The following is a 27,758-nucleotide window of genomic DNA, read 5'->3' as shown; positions in this document are numbered from 1 at the left end:
TCTTCTTGTAAGGTCTTCTTTTTGTTATCCTTTGTATAATTATGTTATGAAATTGAGCATTCCACATGTATTTTGTGGTGCCTAGGCCTTCCAGAAAGAGCTGGGAAAAAGGACGAGCAGTGTGCAGGCCCTGAAGCGCTCCGCCAGAGAGCTCATGGAAGGCAGCCGCGATGACTCGTCCTGGGTCAAAGTGCAAATGCTGGAGTTGAGCACTCGCTGGGAGACAGTTTGTGCCCTCTCAGTGTCCAAGCAGACACGACTGGAACAGGCTCTCCGCCAGGTGAGAGGACTGCTGATACCACATGCAGCTGAGGAGAAGCAAAGCAATACTACGTGCCAGCTGCCCCAAATTTTTGTTTGCATTTCTTTTGATTTTATTCCATATCATCTAGGCTATGCAGAAAATACAGGTCTCATCTCTCCAGCTGCTTCATGAAAGCACTGCCTGTGTGATTTGTCAGCCGAGAGGCGTGACGTTCTCAGCTGAGTTGCACAGGCACTGTAATTCAGGTGGCTAAAAGCAGGAACAGGCTTTTAGGCTTCCTGGAGTTTTGCGGGGGATGCCCGAGATGTTTCTAAAATGAGGAGAATGCAGTACTGTAAATCATTGACTTTCTAATGGAAAGTTCATGTGCCAGTACCACACCTGGGCTCGCTTTTCCTGGCTAAGCCGCAGGGTGTCTGTCTGGTCCCCTCAAGAGTGACCTGCCTTTCTGGTGTTCAACAGGCAGAAGAATTCCACACTGTTGTTCATGTTCTCTTGGAGTGGCTGGCAGAGGCTGAGCAGGCCCTTCGTTTCCATGGAGTCCTTCCAGATGATGAAGAGGCTCTGCGGGCACTAATGGAGCAGCACAGGGTAAGCAGGAAAATAAAGCAGATCTGATTCATTCTGATCCATCTATTATAGGGTGGAAATGAGGAAACAAAGCAAAATCTAGCTCATGGATTCAAATAGAGCATCCATGGTTCGTCTTTGCAACTGCTTTTATAGAGAAATTAGAAAATTGCTGGATTTGAGAGTGCGGTGCCCATACGTAGTGGGGGTTCTTCTTTGAGTTGTATTGGTTTAATAAGGAAACCGTTAATATTTAGAACGTTGCTAATAAACATCAAGAGATGGATTCAGAAAGCTCTGTGGAACAAATGCCACCAGGCAATTCCATCACAAAGTGTCACAGTTGCAAAGTGTCTTCTTAACACCACTGAACATACCATCCTATACTTTTCCTTCAAGGTCATCTTTAGATGTGAGCAGAATGCTGTTATCATCCATTAACCTTCTGTCATGGTGAAGCACCGTGCTCTCACGCTTCACCTGCTTGAGATAGTGAAATATTGCAGTGCCATAGGTATTGCCCATGCTGTATGACAAGCCATCAACCTGACTTTGCAGTAAGGAAATGGTAAAAAGGCTGGGTGAAGAGCATGACTAAAAATATAAATTTCCAATCTTTGAGTGATCTAGAAGCCTTTGAAATTGCAGATTATCCATTTACTTAGAAGTTACTCAGATTTCTTCTTTAACTTTGGGCACTATCTAACTGAAATTGTCACTTCTGACTAGGAATTTATGAAGAAACTGGATGATAAAAAGGCAGAGCTGAGTAAAGCAACAGGCATGGGGGAAGCTTTGCTAGCTATCTGCCACCCAGACTCCGTTACCACCATCAAGCACTGGATAACAATCATCCGAGCCAGATTCGAAGAGGTCAGTCTCTCTCAAGGCATCTTCACAGAAACAGTCTGTCTCTGGTTGCAACACAGGTGGCATTAACATGGTAGTTATATTGAGAGGAAATGACCCAGCTGTTGAGAAATGAACATTTAAAATACCCAGCGATGTATGCGAATGCCATGCTTCCACTGGATATATTTTAAAACTTAAAGGACTTAAGGAACTAAAGCAAGTTCAAGTTCATTTGTATGTATTAGAGGGAATACTGCCTGACACCTGTCACTTGAGGAAAACTGTGTCTAAGGAGAAACTTAAAATACAACAAAAAATAACAAGGCGAGCTTGAAACATCATTCTGTCATTGCATTGAGTGCAATGTATTCTTAATCTGTGAGATTTCTGAATGATTTAAGCAGCTACAAGGAGGTCCCAGAAAACACGCTGCACACTCAGCTGCTAAATGTAGCATTTTGTGTGTGTATGAAGTTTAGAGAAAAACAAATGCTACTATCGGCAAAGGATGGCCCAGGAATGCCCAGAAGGAAGGCAGCGTCCTCCTCCTTCCCCATCTCTCTGAGTCCTGTGTCATTCATTAGCTCATACACAGTGCGTGATCAAGTCCTTACTAAGTTGCCAGAAGTCACGGTTCTGAGCGTTTACTGGTGTCTAGATGAGAATTTCTGTGGCAAGTGTGGTTGAACTGGGAATTCTGGCACCTAGCACCTTTAGGAAGCTAGCCACGTTGCTAACGAAGCGTCAGTAGGTCCTGGGAGGAAAATGTGGGTTTACAGTTAGTATGACAATGTAAAATAAATTTCAAAGGGTTCCAGATGTGCCAATATTCATGCACTGATTCTTTTATCCAGGTATTAGCATGGACTAAACAACATCAGCAGAGACTTGCAGGAGCTCTCTCTGGACTTATTGCTAACCAGGAATTGCTGGAAGCCCTATTATCCTGGTTGCAGTGGGCAGAGACCATACTTATTGAGAAGGATAAAGAGGATATTCCCCAGGAGATTGAGGAAGTTAAAGCGCTCATAGCAGAGCACCAGGTAAGGTGTATTCAACGACACTTGTCTCCTACGCGTTCCACAGCTGGTGCTCCCATCTCAGCTTCCAATAACTGCAGGTGAATCTGCTTCACTGTGTCCTCTCTTAATCCTGCCGTCACTTTCTGGGTACTTGTGCGTGTGCTTTAGGTGTGTGTGATGTGCCTGTGGTTTATTCAACACAAAGAGGAGGTAAGAAACAAACAAAAAAATCCATCCAGTGCAGCATTGTCCTAAAAGCAAACCTAGAGCTCCCTGTTGGAACAAGGCTAATAATGATCAAAACCCCACAACACCTGCAAATATGTTACAGTGTGCTGCCTTAGAACTAGTGTGCAGCATGGCTATACTGACTGTACTGCAAAAATCTGTTTTATAAAGTGCCAGAGGGAGCTGCCGGCGCAGTGAGTGCTCAGAAGCACGGCACGATTCACATACCAGAGCTTGGCCATCTCATTTCCCTGACCTGCGGTCTGTACAAGAAAGGACAGACCTTACACAAGCCTTACACAGTTAAGGAAGCAAAAAAGCTTAGCAAACTGTTTTTAGATTTAGGCTATGTTAAATAGCCAGGCCATGGTGGTCCTAAAGTGATCCTAAGAGTTTATATTGATGATATTTTTCTGCCTGTGAAAAAAGTACTTTATCTGTGGTCTCTTGTGAGGCTGACGTTGTTAGAGTCTTTCTTTTTCACTGCTGATCTTGCAACTTTGGTGTTTTGACATTGTATGTGTTTTTCATCTTTGTACTCGCTTTCGTGTATTGTGAATTAAAATAATCTCTATTTGATTGCAGACTTTCATGGAGGAAATGACCAGAAAACAACCTGATGTGGATAAAGTTACAAAGACCTACAAAAGAAAGGCAGTTGAACCTATTCCAGTACAATCTCATATTCCCATCCTTGATAAGGGGAGAGCAGGAAGTAAGTAATGAAGTATTTTGGAGCAGGTCACTTACTCTGGCTAGAAAGTTGCTTGTGAATATAACCTAACAGGTATGATGAGCAACAGAGCACTCATGTGAAAGGGGGTGAAATTCTCTTTGCTGATTTTTCTAATTATCGTATATTTTTCATTGTCATTAAACTTTTTTTTTTTTACAATAAATTTCTATTTCAATTATGCTGATAGAGAAGATATGACCATGACACTTACTGGAATTAAATTGGTATCAGTTTTGTTCTGAAAATAAAAGCAGAACATAACGCTTTAAAATTTGTCCATACTTCTTGCATATGCATTTTATTGCCTGTAGACTTTGATGAGCTAATAAACTTCCAATAATATGTACAGGTTGATTGTTTGTCAACCTAGTATTATTCAAAAGTAAAAATATGTTTTTTTCACATAGATGTAAGAAAAAAAATTTGCTTTTACTGTCTGTTAAGTTATATGGGAATTATGTTAGGAAGTCTTCTGTTCAGCCATGTTTAATGGAAAGTGAGTCCTCAAGTTTGGAATTTGTTTTTTCTATTTTATATATACTGACCTGTTGCATTTTTTAGATATGCTTCCCCACACATGTTTGGAATCTACTTCTAAAATCACATTTTTACTTTACAAAGCTGTCTCAAAAAATGTTTTTTATGACTTTATTTAACCTGTGCAGGTTCACTGGGGCAGCCAGTAGTAGCTGCCAGTAGCAAAAGCTAAATAGCGTAACCACAATGTAGTCCTGCCCAAGCAGTGTCAAAGGCTTATTGGAAAGAATCATACCAGAATTTGGGCTCATTATTTGGGACAAAAAAGTAGTTTTAGGAAGTTCAAGTACCCTTCCTCAGAATGTTTTCTTTGAACTGTGTGAGACTTTTATTGTGTTTTAACAGGAAAGCGTTCCCCAACACCAGGCATTTATCCATCAGCAGCACAGACACAAATCGAAACCAAGAATCCAAGGGTAAACCTGTTAGTCAGCAAATGGCAGCAAGTCTGGCTGCTGGCCTTGGAGAGAAGGAGGAAACTTAATGATGCTTTGGACAGACTTGAAGAGGTCAGTAAAGATCCTCATAATTCCCATACTCTGCATTTTTTTTTTAACTCTGCATTTCCTGGATTACACTGGCAGTAAACCTTCTGGTGTTGTGTTTTTGTAGCCTATGATATGGCTAGTTTAAAACACTGTGATACCTTCCCTTTAAAATCATTCTTTTTATAACTGAGGCAAGACTCTCAGGGACCTGCACAAATGTTTTAAGCAGTCAACTGTTTAAAAGAATCCAGATAATAATATCTCTTTCATTGATTTTCAAAAATTTCCCATTTCAACTAAAAAAAAAAGCTCTTTCTTTTTTTTTTGAAGTTGAAAGAATTTGCCAACTTTGATTTTGATATTTGGAGGAAAAAATACATGCGATGGATGAACCATAAGAAGTCTCGTGTGATGGACTTCTTTAGGAGGATTGATAAAGATCAGGATGGAAAGATAACAAGACAGGAATTTATCGATGGAATTCTTTCTTCAAGTAAGTTTTACAATTAATGATAAACTTCAAGACATCTCATGATAATTTATTTTCTTTTAGTGTGTACTACGTGGGCCATTGTGTTAGGCACAGATTTCTCCTTCCGAGTCACTGATTATGATTTTGAGATGACAGTTATTTTACTTTAAATTGTTTCTGGAGTCTAGAAACTCTTTTTAGTTCTAAGATCAGTTTGTTTGTACATGGTTTAATCCCTATTAACCATCCTGATATTTTCCTCGACCGTTTCATAAAGCATCCTTCTGTATGTTAATATTCCACTGCTGATGAGCTTGATCTAAAGGAAGGTTTCACGAAAACGGCCCATGTTCCTTAACGGCGCAGGCCTTGCATTCTAAATTTAATTAACGTTAAATTCTTGCATGGCCTTTTCTCATTAACAATTTGTCTTCTCATGTCTGGTATTTTATGATCTTTGGAAGTCAGGAATACTATAAAAAAATTCTATCTTACAGTTTCATCTGTGCCCTCTCTTGTGCATCGCTCCTCAGACCGCACTAGGACACTCAGTTTTATACAACAGCTCATTTTTTTAAGAAAGATTATTTTAGTCCTTTGAATTTTGTAGGCATTTTGATAAACATTATCTTCCACCTGGTTCCTCAAAACCATAAAAAGATCTGTGATAAAGTCAATAATTGTAATGGGATTGAAAAGCCAAAAAAATTAACCTTCTGGTGTTGTCTTTTATCTTACAGAATTCCCAACAAGCCGGCTGGAAATGAGTGCTGTTGCGGACATTTTTGATAGAGATGGTGATGGATATATTGACTATTATGAATTTGTAGCAGCTCTTCATCCAAACAAGGATGCCTACAAGCCTCTCACGGATGCCGACAAAATTGAAGACGAGGTACCCTTTCTGCTTGCATGGATAGCAAATCCTATTCTACTGTAGTCACAGTGTTTAATATGTAATGGGATTTTCCTGTCAATGTAATTTGCAGTTTTCCAGTCATATAAGTTTTTTTTTCAAAACATGGTATTAGCAGTAAAGTAATTATCCAATTCTGATTTTTTTTGTTTGCTTTTTAAGGTTACAAGGCAGGTAGCCAAATGTAAATGTGCAAAGCGATTTCAAGTCGAACAGATCGGGGATAACAAGTACAGGGTAAGTCTTACTAATGACTTTCCTTGCTCTTTCAGCTTAAAGATTCTCCATATGACATGACTATGCAAGAAATTAGGTTATATCAATTTACAGAAATTTTGTATGACATTTTTCTTTCAGTCTGTCTCAGTTTTATATGAATTATTCTTATTAGAATATACTGGCTAATCCTGTAGATAAGTGCTGCTGCATTTATTAGTTTTTACTGAAACTACAGAAGCTATTTTCAATGATTGGGAATTTTCAAAAGCCAACTGCATATATACATAAATAAAAGAGGTCCTGCAAATCCAAACTTATTGTCTAAATATCTAAAGTGTTTAAACTGTACCTGTTTTTTTCTTTTTTTAGTATGATAAGAACTGATCTATGGTATTATGTTAACTTCAAAAATGTGTGGCTGAAGTATATTCTATCACTTTTACTCCCCTTTCACCTGTCATTTTATTGGAGCACACTCTTTCTTCATCTGTAGAAGGACAAGCAATGTGTTAGATCTGCAGAACAATTTAGATGACAGAAAAAAAAATATGTGTATCACATTGTAGAGAAGTATTTGCTATCCCTAGACTCAATAACCAGAACCATTTCAGATGAGATATGTGTTTTTAGCTACAAGAGCTTATTAAATACTCTTAGATGATTACAAAAGACCAAACAGCCATGGGAAGGAAACAAAGGCCTTGAGAAGTCTTCAGTATTCAGTCTCTGGAGAGCTAGCTACCTGCTCATCTCTGAACTAGATACCTTATTTAGAATGTCTAATTTGTTTGTTTGCATGTGTTTAGAATCTTGTAGAGAATTTCCTGTAAACTAATTGTGTCTTTCTTCCATTTTTCATTTCTTATCAGTTCTTCCTGGGAAATCAGGTATAAACCAGTGGCATGTGTTATGAAGTTTCTCCCTTTATTTTTTTTCTCCCTCTAACCTCACTAATGTGTAGTGTTTGAAGCTTGCAGTGGTCAGTCCTCCCACCATCCGTTCATCTTCAGCTAATTCATTGCTGCCCAGCTGTGGTGTCCCCTTCGGTGCTCAGGAACATACCTTTCCCGGGGAGCCTCACCGCCCTGCTTGTTCCTTGACCATTTTTTCATTAAGGAGATTACTTTTAAAGGAACCAGATAATGATCAGCAGCAATTGACATAATAAAAATCTTGGATATTTAAACTATAATTTAAAACTGCTATTTTACAAGTTTCTGGTTTTGTAGCAGAATATTCCAAGATAACAAGTTACGTTTTTAGGTTAAGATCTGAGTTACTGGTAGGAAAAATGCCTTGAGAGAAGCCTCTGTGCAGCTCTCCAAAAGCCCTGCTGCGTGAATTAACTCCAGCATAGACAGCTCCTAAAGGATATGCTGTCTGAGCCTTGCTCTAATTGTCTGGCAGGGTTTAAATAGAGAATTAAGGTGGGATGGGGAGGTGGCTTAAGAAAAGGGAAAAAAGAGATGATCATTATAATTTCTAGAAAAACAAATCTTTTGAAAAAAGCCAATGAAAATAAACGGCACAGATTTGGCCCTTTTTTGGTTTCTCTGTTCTACATATGTAAAATGGTTCTTTATTATGCATATATTGAGTTCATTTTATATATATGTATATAAATCCTTTAGAGATAATGCTCATTTAAATTTTCTCATGTATAGCATTTTTTTTTGTTACTCAGTGGCAAGCTTTGCTTCTGTTTGGTTCCAAAAAGTAATACTCCTTTAATCTTACTCTTCTCCTTGGCTTGAGCGGTGTCAAATAATTCAACTCCTTTAAGGTAGCACATTGGGGTGATTTGCCTTCAAGGCATTTCAGTGCCCTCACTGGAGCAAGTAGATATGCTGGGCTATGGCCAGCCTCCTCCAAGCTCACAGGTTCTTCCACAGATCTGTATTTGACTCTCTTGGTTTCAACGAGTTCTCTGCAAACACTTGTGTGTCAGAGTGCTGCCTATGGCCTAATAATCTGATTTCAAGTAAATAAATGTTTTAGTGGCATCATCTAAAAAGTACTGAATCTTTCTGGTTAGCCTTTCTGAGATCATGGGGTCAACATTTTGATCACTTTTTCCTGACCCAGATTTAAACAGGCATGGTTCATCCAAGTTTTGTTATACAGTCTGCAAGAGCAAAAGCCACCTTAGGTCTAGTCATTGGCTAGAAGGAAGAGTTGGCTCGTGCAACTCAAGAGTTGGTAGGAAATGGCTTTTTGAGCATGTCTTAATTCTGCAGAACCTCGTCGTAGTTAGAGGGGTGACAGCAGCTTATCACAGAGGACAGTTATGAGAGCTAAAGATCACTCCTTGCTCTCCTAATGTCCCCTTCTCCCCATGGAGCTGGCCAGTGAACAGTATCAACACTACACCTCAAGTAATGAATCAGCTGATGGAAAAGTGCAACACTCCTGTGATGAGTTGAATTGCCAGCCCACTCAGTGATCATTTAAAGCAGGACTTGCCTTCTTTTCAGCTGACTGCATTAAAAATTACATGGTTGCAAAAGGGAGTTTGATTAAGATTTTAATAGTGAAATAATGCGAGTGGGTCTTCATTAATCTTCCCTAATGCAGATCACAATCAATTGTGTGACTGTGTTACTAATTTTGCTTTCTTCCTAACATCAGAGATGTGAGAATCAAGCACAAAATGAAACCTGAGATTCTTTCTTGCCGTCCTGGCATCTCCTTTGGACTAATGCAGTGGCATTTGATTTGAAATCTTAACAGCTTTAATAATCTTAACAGCTTTAATAATAAAACAGCCTAAATAAATCTCAGTTTTGAGCATTTACTAATAAATAAAATTTTAAAATAAGCTTTTAAACACTGACTTTCAACCCATCAGCTTGAAACGTCTCTCTCGTTTTTGAAGACTGACTGAGAGGCTCAGAGTATTGTTTTGTCTTGTTGCAGTTTGGTGACTCTCAACAACTGCGGCTGGTTCGTATCCTGCGGAGTACAGTCATGGTTCGTGTTGGAGGTGGCTGGATGGCGCTTGATGAGTTCCTCGTGAAGAATGATCCTTGCAGGGGTAGGTAACCAGACTGTCAAAATGGACATGCAAATAATCATTTGGCTGCAGTCACTGTCAAGAGTAGTATTGTTCTTTGTCTCAAATTAGAGACTGAATTGTACAAAATGCCAGTCCTGTAAACACCAACTCATTAAATGTCCCATAATGTTCTGTTTTTGTAGGCTTTAAATCACATGGTTCAGCTCCTCTCCCCTTGCACTGATGTATGTCTGGAATAACTGCAGTGTCTTCTCCGCAGTGCCTCCAGTTTCAGAGTGGCGTAACTAGGAATTGAGCTTAGCCCAACCCGAGTTTATGGCGTGGAAGCTGCTTGTATGACTTGGCAGAAATAACATAGAGAAATGTCTGATGAAATGCTCTCAGCAGGAGAGAAGTTTCAATGCCATAAATCAAAATGAGGCAATCAAAAACAGTAAGCAGGGGAAAAAATAGAACCCCCTGTGGCCAGTGACTGCACGCAGGTTCTTAGGCTCTGCCTTCGTAGCCCTGACTTTTCACGGCATGCTCCCTAGAACCACGCTGCTGAGTCCTGAACCTTGTGCAACAGGAGTGGAAAGTGCTCTGATCAGGAAGGCTTTTTGATCCAGGGAAGCAGGGAGTGCTCTGCCTCCAAGCTCCCTAGGGCAGCTCCATCAAACGCGCTGCTAACCAGCAGACAGCTACTTAATGAGGCATCTTCTTCCGGCAGACAGCCTACCTCTGCAGGGTGCAGGTGGGCTCTGTCGGGCACCACTCCTAGAGGAACGAGCGCAGACGAAAGGAAACCCATCGTGAAGGTGCTAGCAGAGGTGCAAGTCAAACTCGGGGGGGAAAAAATATGGTAAAACTGCAAAAACTGTATGTAATGGCTATGTGTGTTGGACATGAGCTGAGATCATGTAGTGAGGTAATCCTATCCATTTAGCTGGCAGTGTTAAACTTACTGTGATTTACCTCTCAAAGCTTCTGCAGAAGCTACTATTGTACAGACACATATGCCTGCAGAGCCATCCTTTATAGCTTTTTACTTTTGTTCCTCAAAAGTTCAAGGTAGTGGAAAGTCAAATATCCAGGTTCACTGAAGGTTTAACTTGCTTATTTTTGACATCCACCAAACGTTTTTCTGAGCTCTGTTGGCAGGTAGGCTGTTGTTGTTCTGTGTCCTACTTGAGCTGACATGGACAGCTGCAGTAATTAATAACTATCCAAGTAGTTGATTAGAAGTCCTTATTACTCTAACCTCAGGTAAAGAGGCCTTTAGAGGTTGATTTGCCAGCTCTTCCCTCCCTCTTCCCCATGTAACAGGCTTTGTATTTTATGCACCACTATAGTGTTTGCTGTCAGGCCTTGCCCCTTTTTCACAGGAAGGGCAGATGTGTAAGTCAACACCGTGGGTTGAGGGAATGCAAAGCACACCAGGCACCCCAACCCCCAAACCAGACACACTGCAGGTTGTGGGTAGGTGCATGGTCCTGGGCAGGATCCGCAATCCTGTAGAAGGCAGTGATTCAATGCAGCCACTGATGGCAGCTTAAGCACCTTTGCTTAAGCGTATTGCACAGCAAATCTGAATTTTCACCAAGAGCTCCTTCTGTATTCAAATAACGCAAATTTCAAAGAACTCTTGTGACAGACAGCTTAAAATGTGCTAAGCCTAAGTGAAGCAGTTTTAGCTTGTATTACTTCTTTATGTCAGCAGATAAGTGCCCCAAGTGGGACTACAGTCTATTCAAGTGCTAGTTCCTTTTGCTTAGGGGAATTGAGGAGCACTTAGAGGTAGCTTTTGCTCTGAGCTCTGTCCTTTGGCCTGGTGCTCTGAGGCTCTTGCATATGCAGCTGCTGTACTTGATTTCTTCTCCTGCTAACGATTTTCTTAAATGTGACCCATATCCTGTGTCATTTTTTCTAGTTCATCATCACGGGAGTAAAATGTTACGTTCGGAATCAAACTCTTCAATTACCACTCAGCCTACTATAGGTTGGCAAACCCCTCTCTTTGTCTCCTCTTCTTCTCCTCCTTTCTCTTCGTTTCTTTCCTACTTTTTTAATATATATATTTTTAACAATATGCTTCACCCATCACATTTAGCTTGATTTGTTTCTATGTGGGCTGGTGCTTTGCAAGCTAATTATTTTTGACACGCTTGAAGAGTGTTTCAAAAACAATTGTCATTCAAACTGACCCAGTTAACTGCTAACAAGTCTTGCATCTATTCTTTTGGAACATTATCTCACGTGTGTTCGTATGTGTGTGTGAGTGCTCAATCACCAATTACCTCATTATAGTTTTGATTTTGTGTTCATCATTGCATGTTGCCAAACTACCTAATTCCATAGTTTAAAATAAATGTATTTGCTGCTTTCCGGTAATCTGTATTTAGCAATTCCTCCTGGAACATTCAAGCAAGTATTATTTATTATGAGTAGCTGTAGAGTTAGCAAAACTGCTCGTCAGGTTGTGTCTATGTATTAATAGTTGATGGATTAACAATGATTTAGCACGTTGAGCATTCCATTATCACGCTGACTTCCTTTGACAGTGGTTCATTCCTGCTGGCATAAAGTGTTAGAATAAGCAAGTTCTGCACATAAACTCTTCTGTGTCCAAAATAAATGCATTGCACAGTGATGCATTTTATTTATCCTTAAAAATATCCTTTAAATGAGTCGGCATGGCAAAAATGTCAGTAAGCGGCCTTACGGCACAATTCGTGTGTGACTAAGTCAACATCTTTCTTTGATTCGCTGCAGCTAAAGGGAGGACAAACGTGGAGCTTCGTGAAAAGTTCATCCTGGCAGATGGGGCCAGCCAGAGCATGGCAGCGTTCCGACCGCGGGGCCGGAGATCCCGACCCTCTTCCAGGGGCGGCTCTCCCAACAGATCCACGTCGCTCTCGAGCCAGGCCGGCCAGGCAGCTGCCCCGCAGGCTGGCGCTGCCAGCACCCCCAAGGTGAGGAGCACCCGGCGCCGCGCGGGGGGAGCACCGGGCGCAGGCTGCTCCGGGCTCGAGCGCCGCCGGGGTTTTCGCTGGCCGGCAGGGAGGAAGGACCTCAGGTGTCTGGCCGTGTTTCGGAGGGTCGCAGAAACGGCCTCGGCGTTCTTCCTCTGCTGCTCTTCCTCTGCAGCACTGCAGTAGCAAAATTCTTTACAGTTAAGGTACTAAGTGAGCTAACTGGCAATTTGGGAAGGGGCTCAGACAGAGCAATCCTTTTCATTTAAGGAATAAGCACTGCCACCACCACTTCTCAGAACATCAACTCTTTCTGCGTAGTTCTTTCTGCTGTAAGATTTGATCTTCCTGTAGCCTGAATGTTTGCCATGACATTGTTTCCCACTACTGTCCTTCATGTTGTGATTTACCATTGTTTCACACAGACACCCCATCATTTAACACGCAACTATGGTAAACCATGGTTGACAAACAGCAAAACGTCAACTCCTTCTAAGCTACCAGAATCTTCAGACTGTCAAGGGTCATCTGCAGAGGTACAGTAAGGACAGCGATCCTAGTCTAATGACCTTCCCTCACTAAAACTGTCACTAGAGCTTCAGTGCTTCAGAGCTTCAGTATCCCTTGCATATTAATAGTACATTGTCCTTATCTAAGGCCCTTGTGAAACTATTTCTTTTCTGTTTTTCCTCACTCTTTCTGTGATGTGCTGTTTGTTATGGTTTTTTATAACTAAAAGTCAGTCTTAATAAACACATGCTTGAAGTTCAAATGATTAATAATAAATCATAGAATTGTACATAAGAGTATGCAATGAACTGTATGAGTAAATACAGAAAAATCCTTTTCTTTGTATAGCCTTTCAGTTACTTCACAGATTGTCTTTACCTAAAATTCCCCCTTGAGTTTATAATACACCATCATATTAATGAACTGCAGGAATGAGCTTAATAAATTTTCATGTCCAAAACAACCTCACTAAACAAAGAAATCTCCAGTCACTGTGAGGAAGGCGGCACAAAAGACTGACTGGGGCAGCTGAATCTTTCCAGCGCTGGAGAGCTGAGCTAAGGCGGGTAATGAGCAATCGTTGCTCTAGTAAGATAGCTGTTTGATGGCGTCCAGGAAACGAGCTTTGGTCTCATTTCCAGCCCCTGCCTTAGGGAGAAGCTGCTAGCATAGCAGTCGAGATGGCATCAAGTTGACTGACCAGCATTTAAATGGGTTTGGAGCCCAAGCAGCTTCTCTAGTGTCAGTAGAGCCAGCGGAAAGCCTGCAGCTCGGTCGATCTGCAAGCTGACGTGTCAGCTGCCAGAGTTACCCTCGCCCTGCGTTAGAGAGACGCCCTGGTGCAGGGAAGCTCCTTCTGCCACCGCCTCTGCTGCATCTGCTCCTCACAGAGCTGCACTTGCACTTCTCTTGCTCTTCATTTGCCACCTTGCAGGGCTAAGTTGCCATAACCTTTGCGTGCCTTTACACTGCATAACCAATTGCTCACTGCCTCTTTCTGTGTGAGTAGTCGTATTGCTTGTGTGCACTGCAGGCATCTCTGCCACTTCTGGCACACGGGACCCTCGCTGAAAAATGATTACCAGTATCTCAACATTGAGTCAATTACTGGTTTCTAATATACTCAATAATTTATAAGATTAATTGATGGTACCTTAAAGATTCATAATACATGTGCAGGGTTTAAAGGCATGGAAAGCTGTGTTGTTTTCATTGAATTACGTTGAACTGGCACTTATTTCAGATGAGAGCACTGTATTTCTTGCCTGTTGTCACTACTGTGTATAATTTCAGTGAACTTCTATTATATAAAAAATATTTAAGATTTAAGATTGTAAGTGGAGCAAGTGGGATTGGGGTCAGTTTTAATAGATTCCTGAGGCATTTGGGATTATTTTCTGTCCAAAAGAGTGGTTATGTTATGGCCGCGCAAGGATTTAACTCTAGTGACTTTGAAAGAAATATTTTCATTTGGGACTAACCGCAAATCAGGACCTCATTCCAAAAGAAAACAGAAAACAAGCAAGATAAAGCTACAGAGCAGAGACATTTCAGAAAATGTCATTTTGTTTTACCATGAACATAATAACAAATTGAAAAAGAATGTATTCAGCACCTGTATTCAGCAACTGCAGCCAGAAGGATGTATCAAGCAGTTTTCATAGACAAAAAATGTAGTCTCTGTTAATTTAAGTCCTGTACCATCAACTAATCTTATGTCTGACCAATTATAAGAGGGCAGCCTTTCTCTTTTTATATATGAATTGATATACAAAGAATGCTAAAATATTGATGCCAAGCAGACTGTTGAGTGATCTTTTTTTTTTTTTTTATGTGCATTTAGACTACTTCAAATACCAGCTGCTAAAACAATGTGCAAAGCTGTTCACAACCCCAAAAAAGAGCCCTTTAGTGACTCACACTATTATTTTAGATTCATAGTTAAGGTGACCGTATGTGAAACTGCTGCTTAACACCAGGCCTTATCTTCAGTAGTGGTCACTGAAACAACCATGTCTTTTCTGCACAGGGAACTCCAATTCAAGGGAGTAAACTCAGACTACCGGGCTATATATCTGGGAAGGGATTCCAGTCTGGAGAGGACAGTGGGATACTGTCAACAGCAGCCTCCAGAGTTAGAGCTCAATTTGCAGGTAAGTGTCTTGATTTTAGAGCTTGATGTGAACTAAAACCGGAGCTTTTCCCCCTGTGGGGCATGTCAGGAGGTGGGGAAGGTGCCCGAGAAGAATGAGGGGAAAGCGCAGTCCTGCTGCCTCCGCATCCCTGTTGCTGGGGGTGCAGATGGTCAGAATAAGGCTCCTCTGCTCACGGGGTTCCCGGCCCTGCGCAGCAGCCGTGCCACGTGCGAATGGCAAACTTCCTGACCGTGCCATGGCCAGGGTACCCACCCAGGGAGCTAAGAACTAGGGAGCATTTGCATAAACCACAGTATTCAGTTCTGGACAGGATCCAAATTATGCTCAGATATGATGGAGAGTAAGTGGTCATCTTATCATAACTCATCAACACTTTAAGCAGTACTGAAAAATCCTGTTCGGATAGTACATATCTTTTAAGCTATTACTGACTTGAAAAAAACAAACCACCCAAGATTCCAGTTTCAATTTGGCTCCCTTTGTCCAGGGAACCAGGTTTGTCAAGGCCACAAAGATTCAGTAAACAATTAGGGAATTACATAAAACCACATTAATGTTCTTCTATCTAAGATCCGTGTGTTTTTTTTCTTCATGATGTGCATTGTTTGCCCAGACTTTGACTTCAAAAGACTTGTAGAAACATCATTTACTCATTACTCTCTGATTGGGAAATGATTTTCCTCCTTTTACTTGTGGCTTGCCAATATATGATTTTGATTTAAAAAAATGAGGGTACACATTTTAAAACGGAGTCAGATCTCAGATGTGTATGTTAAAAAAATGAAGATGCTAGATGTTGAATTCTGATTCATAGCTGAGAAAATGGAGGAGGAAAGGCTGTTTAGTAAACACGTTCTGCATGACTGCGTGATCAAGAAAGGCTGCCAGGAAAACACGTTTTTTTATGAGCTGGGCTAGTGACTAAATTACTTGTGCCTCAGCATCTGATCTCTCCTTTCCTCTCTTAGCGGGAAAGGGGAACCTTGAGGATCATCCCGTTTCCCTGGCAGAGGTCTCGGGTGTAGGTTGTGCCCCAAGTTATTTCTGGGACTGCTGGAGACACAGACACTCTCCCCCTCCTCACCTGGGATGCTCTTCTCTTTCTAGAAACGCGAAGAACTCCGAGTAGATCTGCCAGCCGCGCGGGAAGCAAGGCTGGCAGCAGGTCAAGCAGCCGCCGGGGCAGCGACGCATCCGATTTTGACATTTCAGAAATCCAGTCTGTATGCTCAGATATGTCAGAAACTGTTCCTGCTGCAAGCAAACCGACACCCCGAGCAGGTTCTCGGCCAGGATCAGTAAAGCCTTCTAAAATTCCAACTCCCAAAAGAAGGCCACAAGCCAGCAAACCTGGCAAGCCCTTGAAGAGATAATATGTTTGCCTCTGTAAAGGCGTTTACTTTTGCAATAAATATTTAAGTTTCCAAGATGTAAAATATTGTGTAGAAATTATTATGAAATATCACAGGAAGTGGATTTTTAATTCCGGAGATGGCCTTATTTGTGTATTTGTCTTCTTATTTTATGTGTATATTTTTTGTCAGATTTTTTTTTGTTTATGCCATATCCTATGAGAAGGGGGAAGAGTTTTAATGTAAACTAACAATTGTACACAGTAATGTGTAGAAAGTACACTAAAAATAATTCCTGAATGTACAGTGTACTGAATGTACAGTCAGTCTCTGCAACCTGAATACAATAGGTCTATCACTATGTCATTAGGCAACAATAAAGGATACCTCATGATTTTTCTTTAAAAAAGGAAAAAAAAAAAGCCAAAAGACACAATTACACATTTTGACCTAACTAAACAAACACTAACAGATATATCTCAGAGGTACTAAGGAATACAAGGACACATTCACAATACCCTTATTTATACAGCCTCTCCTGGAGAACTCACAGAGTTTATTAAGCACTTGCCAGTACTATGATACTCCAATACCTTGCAGCATTTCTGTGCCATTGCTTTCAACAAGGCCAGATACATTCTGGATACTTGAACTATTATTCTCTAAGAATATCAGTATAAAGTGCATTCATGTAAATGTGAGGTTTTCTTTTGCTTGAGTGGATGGTAGCACTGTATCATTGAACTCATTTTGTATCAAAGCAATTTTGCTTGCAGAAAGCTCTGAAATAAATATGACCCTTAACTTTATTGTAGTTTTTATTTCACAGGAAGATAATTTTGTGCATTATGTTTTAGCATTTGCAGGTGCTAAAACTGAAGGCTGAGTTGGGTTCATTACCTGTAGGTAATGGTGGTATCTACATTGTCTGCTAACGTCCTCACTAGGAATATCACTAAGATGGTCCTGTCTAAGTTGTCAGAAGAGCTTCCTACACAAACAGGAGGTACAGGTCACACAATTTGTAAGAAATGCAAAAAAAATGTTGAAAAGATGAATTCCACCCATTTCGATCTATCAGAATCCACTTGTGTCAGGATTTTCTCCAGCATGTAGAACTCTGCCCAGAGAGAATCTGTACAAGTGTTTGCAGAATGCAGACAGAACCACCTCCACTCTCCTGCAAATGTTCAAGGTAAGTGCAGCCGGGGGGACCCTTGGGGACAATGTGGGTGACGGCACTTGGCAAAAAGTTCACTATCCTTTCCCATGGTTTCCCTTTGGCCCCGCAGCTCGTGGCCTGCAAGCTTCATGGGCATATGAAAAAGCACATTTTGCTACGTAAGTCAGGCCTTACCGCAGTCAGCTCCTGCAGCCATTCTCAGAAGATGTTCTACACACAGGGCAGGCAGGAGATGGGCTGCGGCGCTTAGTCCCGAGAGAACAGGCGCAGGGTCTGTGGCCCTTCCCGAGTGCACAGAGCAGCTCCCTCTGCCCACAGCAGAGCTGACAAATACCTTGAAGAACCTTGTATGTGTGTAGTGCTCTTAGCTCTGAACATACCCATAACTGCTGATGAATTCTACTATTAAAAGCCCAAATCTCTCTCAAAATATTAAACCTTACTCAACTGTCTTCCAGAAATGACTAAAATGTACTAGATTGACACTTAGAATTCCAAGGGCAAAAAGGCTTTCCAAACATGTTCCCTGCACCTTTTATAAAAATCATATTGCCAAGAGCCCCCACCCCACCCAAATAAATATTGGATCCTCTGCACTTCTATGCCCCACAGACAGAACTTCAGAAATTGAGGAAAAGTGTCTATACTGTGACGTTTCCCAGTAGCAGACAGATGTGCTCATGGTGCGGGCAGCGTGGCTGCTGGCACAAACAAGCACGGTAACGAGTCCTGCTGTAACTGCTCTGGGATTAGGTGCACGTTTCTTCTGGGAATATGCTTAATTATTACTTTTACACTAATAAACTGCATTTAAAAAGTGGATTATTTGAACATGATCCTAGCGGCCAACAGTCTGTCATATAAAGAAGAAATTAAATTGGCAAGCTCATCTGCTGGGCCAGCTCTGAGAACCACCAGCAGGAGATTAAACTGCAGTAGGGAGTAGGTTACAAGAAGGGTCTATTAAAACTGAGCTAAGGAAGCAGTAATACTGTCATTCCTGTAGTTTGAAAATCTCTCTTCCTTGGTTCCAGCGTAAATGAGAGAGGGAGGATCAGCCCTATCACTGAATGCGCACCTTGCAGTCTTTCTGCACCACCTCATCACCAGAGAAACATTTTTTTCCACATTTATTATCCCATGTTCAAAAACCAGATGTTGATCATAAATTCATCTTGCCTTCAGGATAGCTAAAAGGGAATCTTTTAGTGTAGCATGGCCTGGGTTATTAGATCTATACATTCTGTGATTCACTTGGGCACTGCTGGAGCAGAGATTCAGGGAAGAGAAGAAGCCCATGAAGAAAAGAAGCCCATGGCCACAAGAACAGTGTTGTCTCATGGGTAGTTCATATTTCACACATGTAAAATCTGAATCAATGCTTGCTCCTTTCCTGATGAATACAGAGGTCTCTCCTGACCTTGAATAGCCTATTTGCAGAGAACACAGTGTGATGAGATAGTTGGTTTGATTGCTTACTTTAGGTGTGTTTTTGTTGGTGGTGTTTTGTTTTGTTTTTTTTTTTAAGTAGTAGAGCTCTTATAAGTGGTAGTGTGGATGAGTTAAGGGCAGAGAGGTTTTTAGATCTTTAAAAGAGAAGGAGGTTGTATTTGTTAAAAAGTGAAATAGCAAAAATAGTTTTTCAGAAATAATGGCTGAGATAGCAACTTAAATTACATGTAACTTGCGTGAAAATAAGCGGTACCTGGTGTTGCTGAGGTGTTTTCTGTGCAGATGGAAGGCCTTCTGCTCAGATTAGTTCAGAATGTGACTGCTGCCAGTGAAGTGGTATCTCACCTGAAGCTCAGAGCGTCCTGGGGGATGTAGTTTCATGGTGAAGTAGTTTAAATGGTCTGACCTGCAACTTGTGGGACTAAAACTGTATCTGAACGTTGAAAGGAAGAACTGTGTAACCTAGCTGGCATCCTGGGTGAGTAAGCAAGCTAATAGATGTGGTCTTAACACTTGGATGATTGCATATGAGTAAAAACCTCAAACCATAAATGCTGCCCTGTCAACATATAAAAATGTGTTTTGTTCCTATGGGAGGAGACATCCAGAGTGGTGATAGTTCTGCTGTGACAGGAAAAGCTGACTTGGAGATTTTTTTTGTGGGGGGGGGGGAGGAGGGAAAGACAGGCATTATAGTCTTCTTGGCATTTCAGCGTTGTTCTCTTTTCGGGTCTTTGCGAAATACTTTTCCAAGCCCTCTTATTATTGGCAAAATAAAGATTATCTGAAGACCTATGGAATGGGTTACACTGTCTGGGCTATGCCTACAGGTAATGAGTTAATTTAAGAAATGAATGTCTATATAGAAGCTCATGAACAAAGATAGGTTTTGATTTGTAATGAGAACCTTGACTCCCACTGGTTAGAAGAGGCCGCATAGCTTAATTTCAAATCAAAGTGTTATTAGAAGGGCTATAGAACAAACCAAAAGGCACATGATGACAAATTAATTGGGACTAGATAGTATTCGCTAAAGGTTTCTAAAAGAATTGAAGTAGCAAAGTAGTTGAAAGGTGGCACCTCCAACTAGCAGTTACTATCCATTTCATGTGGGCTTGGTATCAGGGCACTGCAAAGGGGCTAATGAAACTGGTGCTGTATGGGAAACTGATGATTAGTGTGCACTTGAAAAAGGGGTAGAAGCAAAAATAAAGGATATATTAGTGGAATTATGAATAAAAATACTATGGAGGTCAGTTTAATTTACAGAGCGGAGGGAGGCCTTACAAACTGGAACACCTTGAAGGGATTAAATGGTGTCTGCAAAAGTTGGGACAACTTAAGATGGACAACAGGGGAGTTGTGGTGAAAGACCTTGTCAAGTATCTCTTCAAGTTCTTAAAGGAACTGTGCACTTACGGGAAGAAGAAAGGTCTTCATGAGCGTTAAGTAGCGCTTCAAATCTAGGAAAGACAGTGTGGGAGTACGTGGCCAATTTTAACAAGCAATCTGTTGTGGAGCACCTGACAACCTTTAACACAAAGCCGCAGACACTGGTCATGTTGTTGGAAGAGTGTTCTGGAAAAAAAGCCCTGCTGTATTTGTGTGATGCATCTGGCCTCCTGGGAAGTGTGCATTTGTTTCCACTGACTATAGGGCTGCATTGACTAGCTCAGACCTAGCCAACTAACTTCTAGGTGGCGACCTCAGGTAGGGTGAAGCCTATCCCAACTTAATGATTTTTATTTTCTTGCGATGTGCAACAGGGGATGAGACTTTCACAGTAATTGAGAAGTTCTGCCCCTGTTACTGGCTATTGTCACTTACAAGCCCTTCCATCTCTGTTTCACTGAATGTGAAACATCATGTTAGTTGGCACTGTATCTAGGTTTGCATTGAGGAAAGGCAAAGATGGGCAATGACTTAATTGCTCTCAAATTAAGGCACTTTTACACTTGAGTTCCTGGAGCCCCCCAGCAGCAAACCTAGGTATAAAGGAGCATGTTCCCTACTGCATTGCTCCTTGGCCAGGCTGTCGTGTGACTGCATATACCCTGCAAGGTCTGCATGACTCCCAGTCCCGTTAGTATCAGCGTACGCAGGCCCATCCCTAATGGGGCACTGGAAGGCAGTGCTTGTCCTTAAGATCAACTGCTTAAAACCTTAAGTGATGATAAGAATAGTGCATTAACATGTTTCTCTCCCTTTCAAGTATTTCATGGATCAGTAGAGCATGACAGAAAAGGAGCCCAAAAGGCAGAGCTGTTCATTATTGAGTTTTTATTTGCATTCTATAAATAAGCAGAAGTGAGTGCGACTATCGACAAAACAGCCTGGAATGAAGGAGAAAAAAAAAGTTAAATTACACTGCTATTGTAAACATGTAAATTAATTGTTGAAATCTTTGTGCAAGAAATATTTCCTGGAAAGAGTTTCGTTGAAAAGCTCTTCTCATACAGTTTGAAATGAATCCAGAACACAGTTCATTGTGCTCAAATTTAAGTGTGGATCACTGAAACTCCCCCCCCCTCCCCCGAAGTGAACTTAATTTGTTCCTGAGCGGTTTCTGTTTAAAACACAACAAAGCACACAAATGTGCTGCTCCAGCCCACTGCCCCGGCCGAAGGCAGGCAGGATGGTGACGGCGCGCGCCGCTTCCCCGCATTGTGTCCCTGGTTTCCCTCACGAACGCGCCTGCGAGCGCCGCCAACGGCGCTTTCGCGCTGTGACTGTGCGGCCGCCGCCACCTCGCGTGTGGCGCGGGGGGGAAGCGACGGCGGCCGTTGCTGACCCCGCGCTGACCCCGGCAGCCGCCTCCCGGGCAGCGGGAGGACCAGCCTGGCCTCAGGGAGGCCCCGCTCGCAGCTCCCGCCACCGCTCGGGGAGGGTCTTGGTTCAGCTGCAGCCTCTTCGGCACCTGCTCGGGCTTCGGAGCTTGGTGGGTGTCGTTACCTACCACCATGGACGCTTTTCCATGTGTTTTCCACACTTTTCTACAGCTTGAGGGCTCATGCACACTGTGTTTGCCTGCTTATGAGGTTATGAGATAATAAAGAAATAATCTTTTTTTTTATCTCCCCTGCTTCTTTTTATTTTTTTTTTTTGGTGAGAGTTTGTTTGTTTTCTCTATGAGGTTTTACTGAGTCTTTCCCATTTCCCAAGGGAACTTTTGTTTTTCGTGATGCGAGGGTTTTTTTTTAAAAAAAAAACCTGTAGGTCTTACTAGAGGTCTTACTGTTAACCTCTTGAATAAGCACTTACTACTCTCGTCACTTTTATGTTTTCCATGCAAGAGAGCTCTGCTTCACCTCTGAGTATCCACTCTTGTTTCAAGTGATTTGTGTCTAACTGTCTAAAAATGTGATCTCTCCCAGTAAAAGGGGAGCCTCTGTGTGGAGCACCCGTGGATCCACAAGGAGCAATGGGGGCAGTTTGTTGGCTCAAGCCCCCAGACCAGGGATCATTGCCACCTCCTGCAGGGCTCACTGTCTCCGTTGGCCAGCAGGACTTCTGTGATAGTTGGGACTGCTCATGGGCAAGAAGCCCTGTTTTCCCAACAGAATTGTGTTAGACTGGGGAAGGTTATGCACAAATAGCACTCTTCCTTTGCTGCTGTTGGACTGCTTTGTCAGGCTGGATGCCTGATGTTTTCTTTCAGTTAGTGCCTGTATCTCTATGCAATGGCAAGTACTTAGCATCGTGATCCCTTACAGGAGACCCAAGCAGGACAATCCAGTTGCTTGGTGTGTTCTGCCTCTTCATGGAAGTGGACCGGGATTTTGATTATCTGCTGAAATCTGAGTTCAAACCTATTAGGAAGAGCTCAGTAGCAGGACTAAGGATTGTAACATGTGGTTTGTTCTTTTTTTTTAAGCTCTCATCAAGGGCAGGATCATGTGAAGAGTCTAGTTTAGTAATGCTTCTTTATTAGAAACATAGTTACACTTTTTATGTTGAAAAAACCTACTGAAGCTTATAAGGAAGAAAAGGCTGTTGAATAATGAACCTTGCAGATGAATTTTTCTCCCTAGGAAGACAGTAAAAAAAAAAAAAAAAAAAAAAAAAAAAAGTTGAGTTTGCTGGGATAGCAGCTGCAGCTGCAGGGAGGCAGCTCCAGGGCTGGTGGCTCTTGTGGTTCCTGCCCCAGTGTCGCGGCCCATGGGCTGTTCTGGCCGTGTCCCCTTGTGCCCAGGGAGCTGCCCACAGGCCAGCGCGGTGCTGAGGATATGGGGGACAGCTCCCAGTTGTGGCTCTTTGTGGGCACGTGGGTGTCAGATGTTGAGGGTGGCTCATGGTTGTGCTGGAGCTTCACATGGTTGTGAAACTCCAGGTGGGCCCTTCACCACAACCCTTGTCTATATTAGAGCACTAAGAAGATAAGTCTTCTTTGAAAATCAAGGACAAGTTGTGATGATTGAGTTTGTTTAGTCTAAAATAGAGAGGACTGAAGGCAGACACGATAATACGTACCTGGGGTGTTGGAAGGCGGAGACCAAAGGCTTTCCAAGGTTGGGCCCTTCAGAGACAATAAAATGCGCTGAATTTGCAGAAGATTTAGTTTGAAGAATAGCAGGACCACAAAAAAAATCCCCAACCCAGTAAGCACAGTAGAGCACTAAAGCTAACTCTTATTCTACACTAAGAATTTTTTTCATTTGAATTTTCAGGAGTAAGTTAGAGAAGCACCTCTGGAGTGCTCTTGCCAAGCTCAGTCCTGCTGCAGTGCATTGGGTTGGATGAGGTGATCTTTTTAGCCTTTTTTTTTAGCCTTATACTTCTGTTTTTCTGTGACAGTGACAGGCCTAATATAGCCCAATTCTTCTCTGGCAAAATGTTTTTTTTAACTTCAAATCCTTAGAGCTCATCATCACCTCGTCTTTTGCCAAAGTCTGTCTTTTCATCACATTAGTGCAACTACAGTGAAAATGTTCTTTTGCCATTCTGTTCCGGATGGGCTCGGGATTCAGCAATAATCAAGCCAGAACGAGGTGACTACATCAAGCATTTATTCAGGTGAAAGCACCTAAAAGCAGCAAAGTATGGATAACTACTCATGAGGTGATACCTGCCGATCTGGACCCGAACGTCCTCTCGAGCTGGCAGATCAGGGAGAGAGAGTTGCTGATCGGCTCCCGCAGAGACAGCGCAGGCCTCAGAGTTAGGAGTTTCTTCTCTCCCCCGCTCTCTCCGCACTGTCCTCTCTATGCCCGGTGCATCCTGGCACGTAGGGTCAGCCCGACCCAGGAGGCAGCCCGGTGGGCGGACAAACTCCGCCTCTAGTTGCACAACTCTCCCCCCGAGTGCGCAGGCGTGCACACCAGTCGGAGGTCTCAGCCCTCAATTCGAGGGTCCTGCCTTCCTCCTCTTTTTCCTCATTTCCGGGTGTTTGGCCTCCAAAGCTAGTTTGGAGGACGTCTGTGGATAAGTTGGCTACAAGCCCAGCCGAGCGGCCACTTCAACAGGTTTCTGGGGCGGGGGCTGCCTGTGAACCAGGCTGAGCAGCTGCATCCCTGCTCCTTATCGCTCAGCCTAGGCAAGCAGACATCTTCTTTCTCAAGGTCTGGCCTCTTCTTCTCACAGGAGATTTTTATGACTCTACAGATCACAGAAATTTCCATCTCCAATACATGCCACCCCGTGATCTGTAGAGATCACAAACAATCATAAAGGTTCTCACCTCCTACACATACCACCCCGCGATCTGTAGAGGTCAATCTATCGTAGCCAAGCACCCGAACAGATAATGTTTTCATAGCAGTTTCAACCATGTCTCCTGTCAGCATCATTATGCAAGGGATACAGCATATGATAATATTGGAAATAGAAATAACAGCTCGAATAACAGTTTCTATACCAATGGCCAACCCCACGTCCATCATCCGAATGGAGTCCAATTACCATCCGTTCTCAACTGATGAGTCAGGTCCTGTAACATCCCGACCTGGGCATGCATAGAGGTGGTATGGTCGCTTAGAATCATGCAGCACATGCCCCTGCCTTCTCACATCTGCGGTCATGCATAAGCAGTAGCATAGCCATTGCAGCAAGGTTGCGTGCTGAGCCGAGTCTACATCTACTAACAATGATGGGAAAGCTGTCGTCGTAGCACTGCAGGATTTTGCTAGCCAGTATCCTGGTCTGTGTAGCATGGTCAGTCCTTGCACGGCATAAGCAGTCCAATGGGCCTACGTGCAGCAGAGTTAGCATAAGCAATTTTTCAGGCAAGTTCTGTGGTTCTGTGCACAAGTTAATTACGCTAACTGTCACTCATGCCAGCAGCAGGCCGCTTGGCCTACATTCGCCTCCTAGATGGCCCTCAGAGACAGAGGTGGCCATCACTCACAACAAGGTCTGGCATGGCATGTGTCCCCACAGCTCAGCACCTAAGGGGTCGCAGCCAACAGTGGAGCTCAAGGTTCTTGGTGGCGAACACAGAGGCCAACCCAGTCTTGCCCTTGACTATGGTAGCAGGCACTTAGGCTTCAGCTGGTCATCAAGGTGGTGTCTCACTTGCCTCCTGCAGTAGCAAGGCACTATTATGGCAGCACATACACCCACAGATAGTCATTAAACATGGGTAACATACACAAAATTACAGCCTCTAATAATAACTACATTGTGAGCACATGTATTAGAGTCATTAAACACAGTCTGGTTATAACTTTCATTATTTAGCACATATTTACATGTTATTCTAGAATACACACATCCTTTCCCTACATAAGCTAATACGGTTTTACTATTACTCTGCGGATTGATCCCATAATGGCATATGCCCTCTTCAGTATCGAAAGGAAACATTCCTCGCTTTAAGGGCATCATCTTTGGGGGTGGGTGGGTGGGGGTGGGGGCGGGTAGAGCACAGATAGACCTTCTCAATGATGACATCTGCCAGGGCCAGTACGTAAGTGATGACTGCACAGAGGACCTGGTCATGGCTGAAGTCTGCAGGTCTCTCCATCACGCCTGAAGCTGTCGCTCTTTCTCTGTGGCCACATCCCACACGATGTCTTCAGATCTCGGTGGGCAGGACTCTGTTGTCTCCCTCCCTCAATATACCTGCAACGACACTCTGCACCCACATCTGGGCCTGGGTGCAACTCAGAACAAAGGAAACATTATTTTGTTCAATTCCCAGTGCTTGCAGCACACCTAATGATCTCTACATGGGGTCGCTGGCCCCTTCTGTGCCCTGCATGCTGGAGCTTGGATGTCACTTCATTCTTGTATTCTATACTGAAGTTACGCTCCTGGTCTCTCTGTAAGGATATAAGTCAGAGTATGGCTCTCAATCCTCCTCCTCTCCCCGGAACATCTGGTCCACTCACAGGGGAAGGCGAGGGGGGAGGGAAGCTGGGGGTGGAGGGGGAGGGGTTGCCTTAATTTTCGAGAAGTCCTCCCCTGGGATCCCATTCAAGTATTCCTCTATGGTTTAATACCAACCCTTCCCTAGCAGGGAAGAGACTAGAGTTCACTCCGGATGCATATGCTACAGTCAAGGTGGCTACCGCACAATTCACACAGGGTATCCCTCTCATCAGGGTAAGGGGTGTCCCCTCTTTGGTCAACCCTCTGTTGTTGAGAACCCTGATTGACTGGATCACCTGAACCTTCCCTGGTCGCAGCATTCCAGCAGCTTCAAGAGTCTGGTGTATGGCTTGATGGCAGTCAGTCACAAGTTTTTCCTTGACAGGCTGGTCACTTAAACCCCAAACAGGGATTACTTCCCCCTTGCACTTTTCTGAGTTCCTGTGCACTACTGTGACCTCCGCTCCCGTGTCCACCAAGGCATGAACCGTTTGTCTATTTTGTTCTGAACAATAAATGGCACGTGTAACGAACGAACGATCGTCTTGGCGAGCGATGCTACATTGGAACCCTTCGGACACTGGAGCTTGGCCACGCCCCTATTCTTGTTTCAGGCGTCTGAGCCCCTCCTGAGGGGGAGAAACTGCCTCCAGCTTCTCCTTCGGTCTGAATCTTAACACTGTCTGCTCTAAATCCTCCCACGGGTGCAACACCTGTGATCTATCAGCCTTGGACATTATTCCTGAGCGCTGCTTTGCAGCCTGGACTGCACAGACATTATATTGGTGTGCTAGTTGGCGTAATACTTCTGTTGGTTTCCCATCAATTTCCTGTCTATCAATGCCCTTCTGTAAAAGCAGGCGGAAGATCCGAGCTCGCTCCCCGCATTCCGACCTTGCGTTCCCACTCAGACCTCTTTTCTCACTGACGCCTTTTCTATCCACCTCTAATGCCAATCCTGGAAGGTCCCCTATCTGTTGCAACTTTTCAATTGCGTTCTCAATAGGGTTTCGTTGTTCTGACATCAGAACTGGAATTAGATAGGGGCGCCACGCTCCTGGGCAGCCCTCCAACAACTTATTTCGCATCCCAGGTAACAACGGCTGTTGCAGATAAAGCTCTGGACTTCCCAATTCTATAGCAATCTTCATGGCCTCTGCCTTAAGCATCTGGCATGCTTGTCTTATAGTAACCCAGGAGGAGCTGGATGGGGGCCAATCACCATCATTAGTGTGGCGGTAAGCAAGACCCTCGGCTACCACAGCAATAAGACTCTTGCCACTTCCGTCCACTCTTCGCAGGGCAGACTGTATATGCACGTCATTAGTTAACCCCAAAAACCTCGAGGCATCGACATTGTCAGTTATCACCGAATCAGCCCCTTCCTCCATTAATCTTACCATCCAGGACTGTGGTTTTTCCCCCGGTTGTTGTTTATATTTCACTAGCAGATTCTTAATATCTTCGGGGGTGAAATCAGTTAGTTCATCCTGTCGCACCACCTGTCCCTGCCCTGTCAGTACAG

The 27,758-nt window shown here is 43.1% G+C and overlaps 1 protein-coding gene across 1 annotated transcript in view; it reads left to right on the top strand.

Moving 5' to 3' along the window:
• The window catches only part of LOC104580569 (dystonin), a 133,479-nt gene extending 116,385 nt beyond the window's left edge, over positions 1 to 17,094 (top strand). Inside the window, exons 78-93 of the mRNA XM_088530624.1 lie at positions 86 to 280; positions 728 to 856; positions 1,565 to 1,708; positions 2,542 to 2,730; positions 3,523 to 3,652; positions 4,556 to 4,719; positions 5,029 to 5,191; positions 5,911 to 6,065; positions 6,249 to 6,323; positions 7,175 to 7,192; positions 9,222 to 9,339; positions 11,231 to 11,299; positions 12,073 to 12,272; positions 12,698 to 12,808; positions 14,812 to 14,935; positions 16,046 to 17,094. Coding sequence (XP_088386750.1) covers positions 86 to 280; positions 728 to 856; positions 1,565 to 1,708; positions 2,542 to 2,730; positions 3,523 to 3,652; positions 4,556 to 4,719; positions 5,029 to 5,191; positions 5,911 to 6,065; positions 6,249 to 6,323; positions 7,175 to 7,192; positions 9,222 to 9,339; positions 11,231 to 11,299; positions 12,073 to 12,272; positions 12,698 to 12,808; positions 14,812 to 14,935; positions 16,046 to 16,311 — 2,250 coding nt within the window. The 3' untranslated portion in view covers positions 16,312 to 17,094. The remainder of the gene's footprint in view (positions 1 to 85; positions 281 to 727; positions 857 to 1,564; positions 1,709 to 2,541; positions 2,731 to 3,522; positions 3,653 to 4,555; positions 4,720 to 5,028; positions 5,192 to 5,910; positions 6,066 to 6,248; positions 6,324 to 7,174; positions 7,193 to 9,221; positions 9,340 to 11,230; positions 11,300 to 12,072; positions 12,273 to 12,697; positions 12,809 to 14,811; positions 14,936 to 16,045) is intronic.
• Positions 17,095 to 27,758: the final 10,664 nt, after the last annotated feature.

This window comes from Tinamus guttatus, unplaced genomic scaffold (genome assembly GCF_059628265.1).
Source record: "Tinamus guttatus ecotype Peru unplaced genomic scaffold, ASM5962826v1 Tinamus_guttatus_pri_ptg000383l, whole genome shotgun sequence".
Classification (NCBI taxonomy): Eukaryota; Metazoa; Chordata; class Aves; order Tinamiformes; family Tinamidae; genus Tinamus; species Tinamus guttatus.
This window is presented reverse-complemented; position numbering and strand designations above follow the sequence as displayed.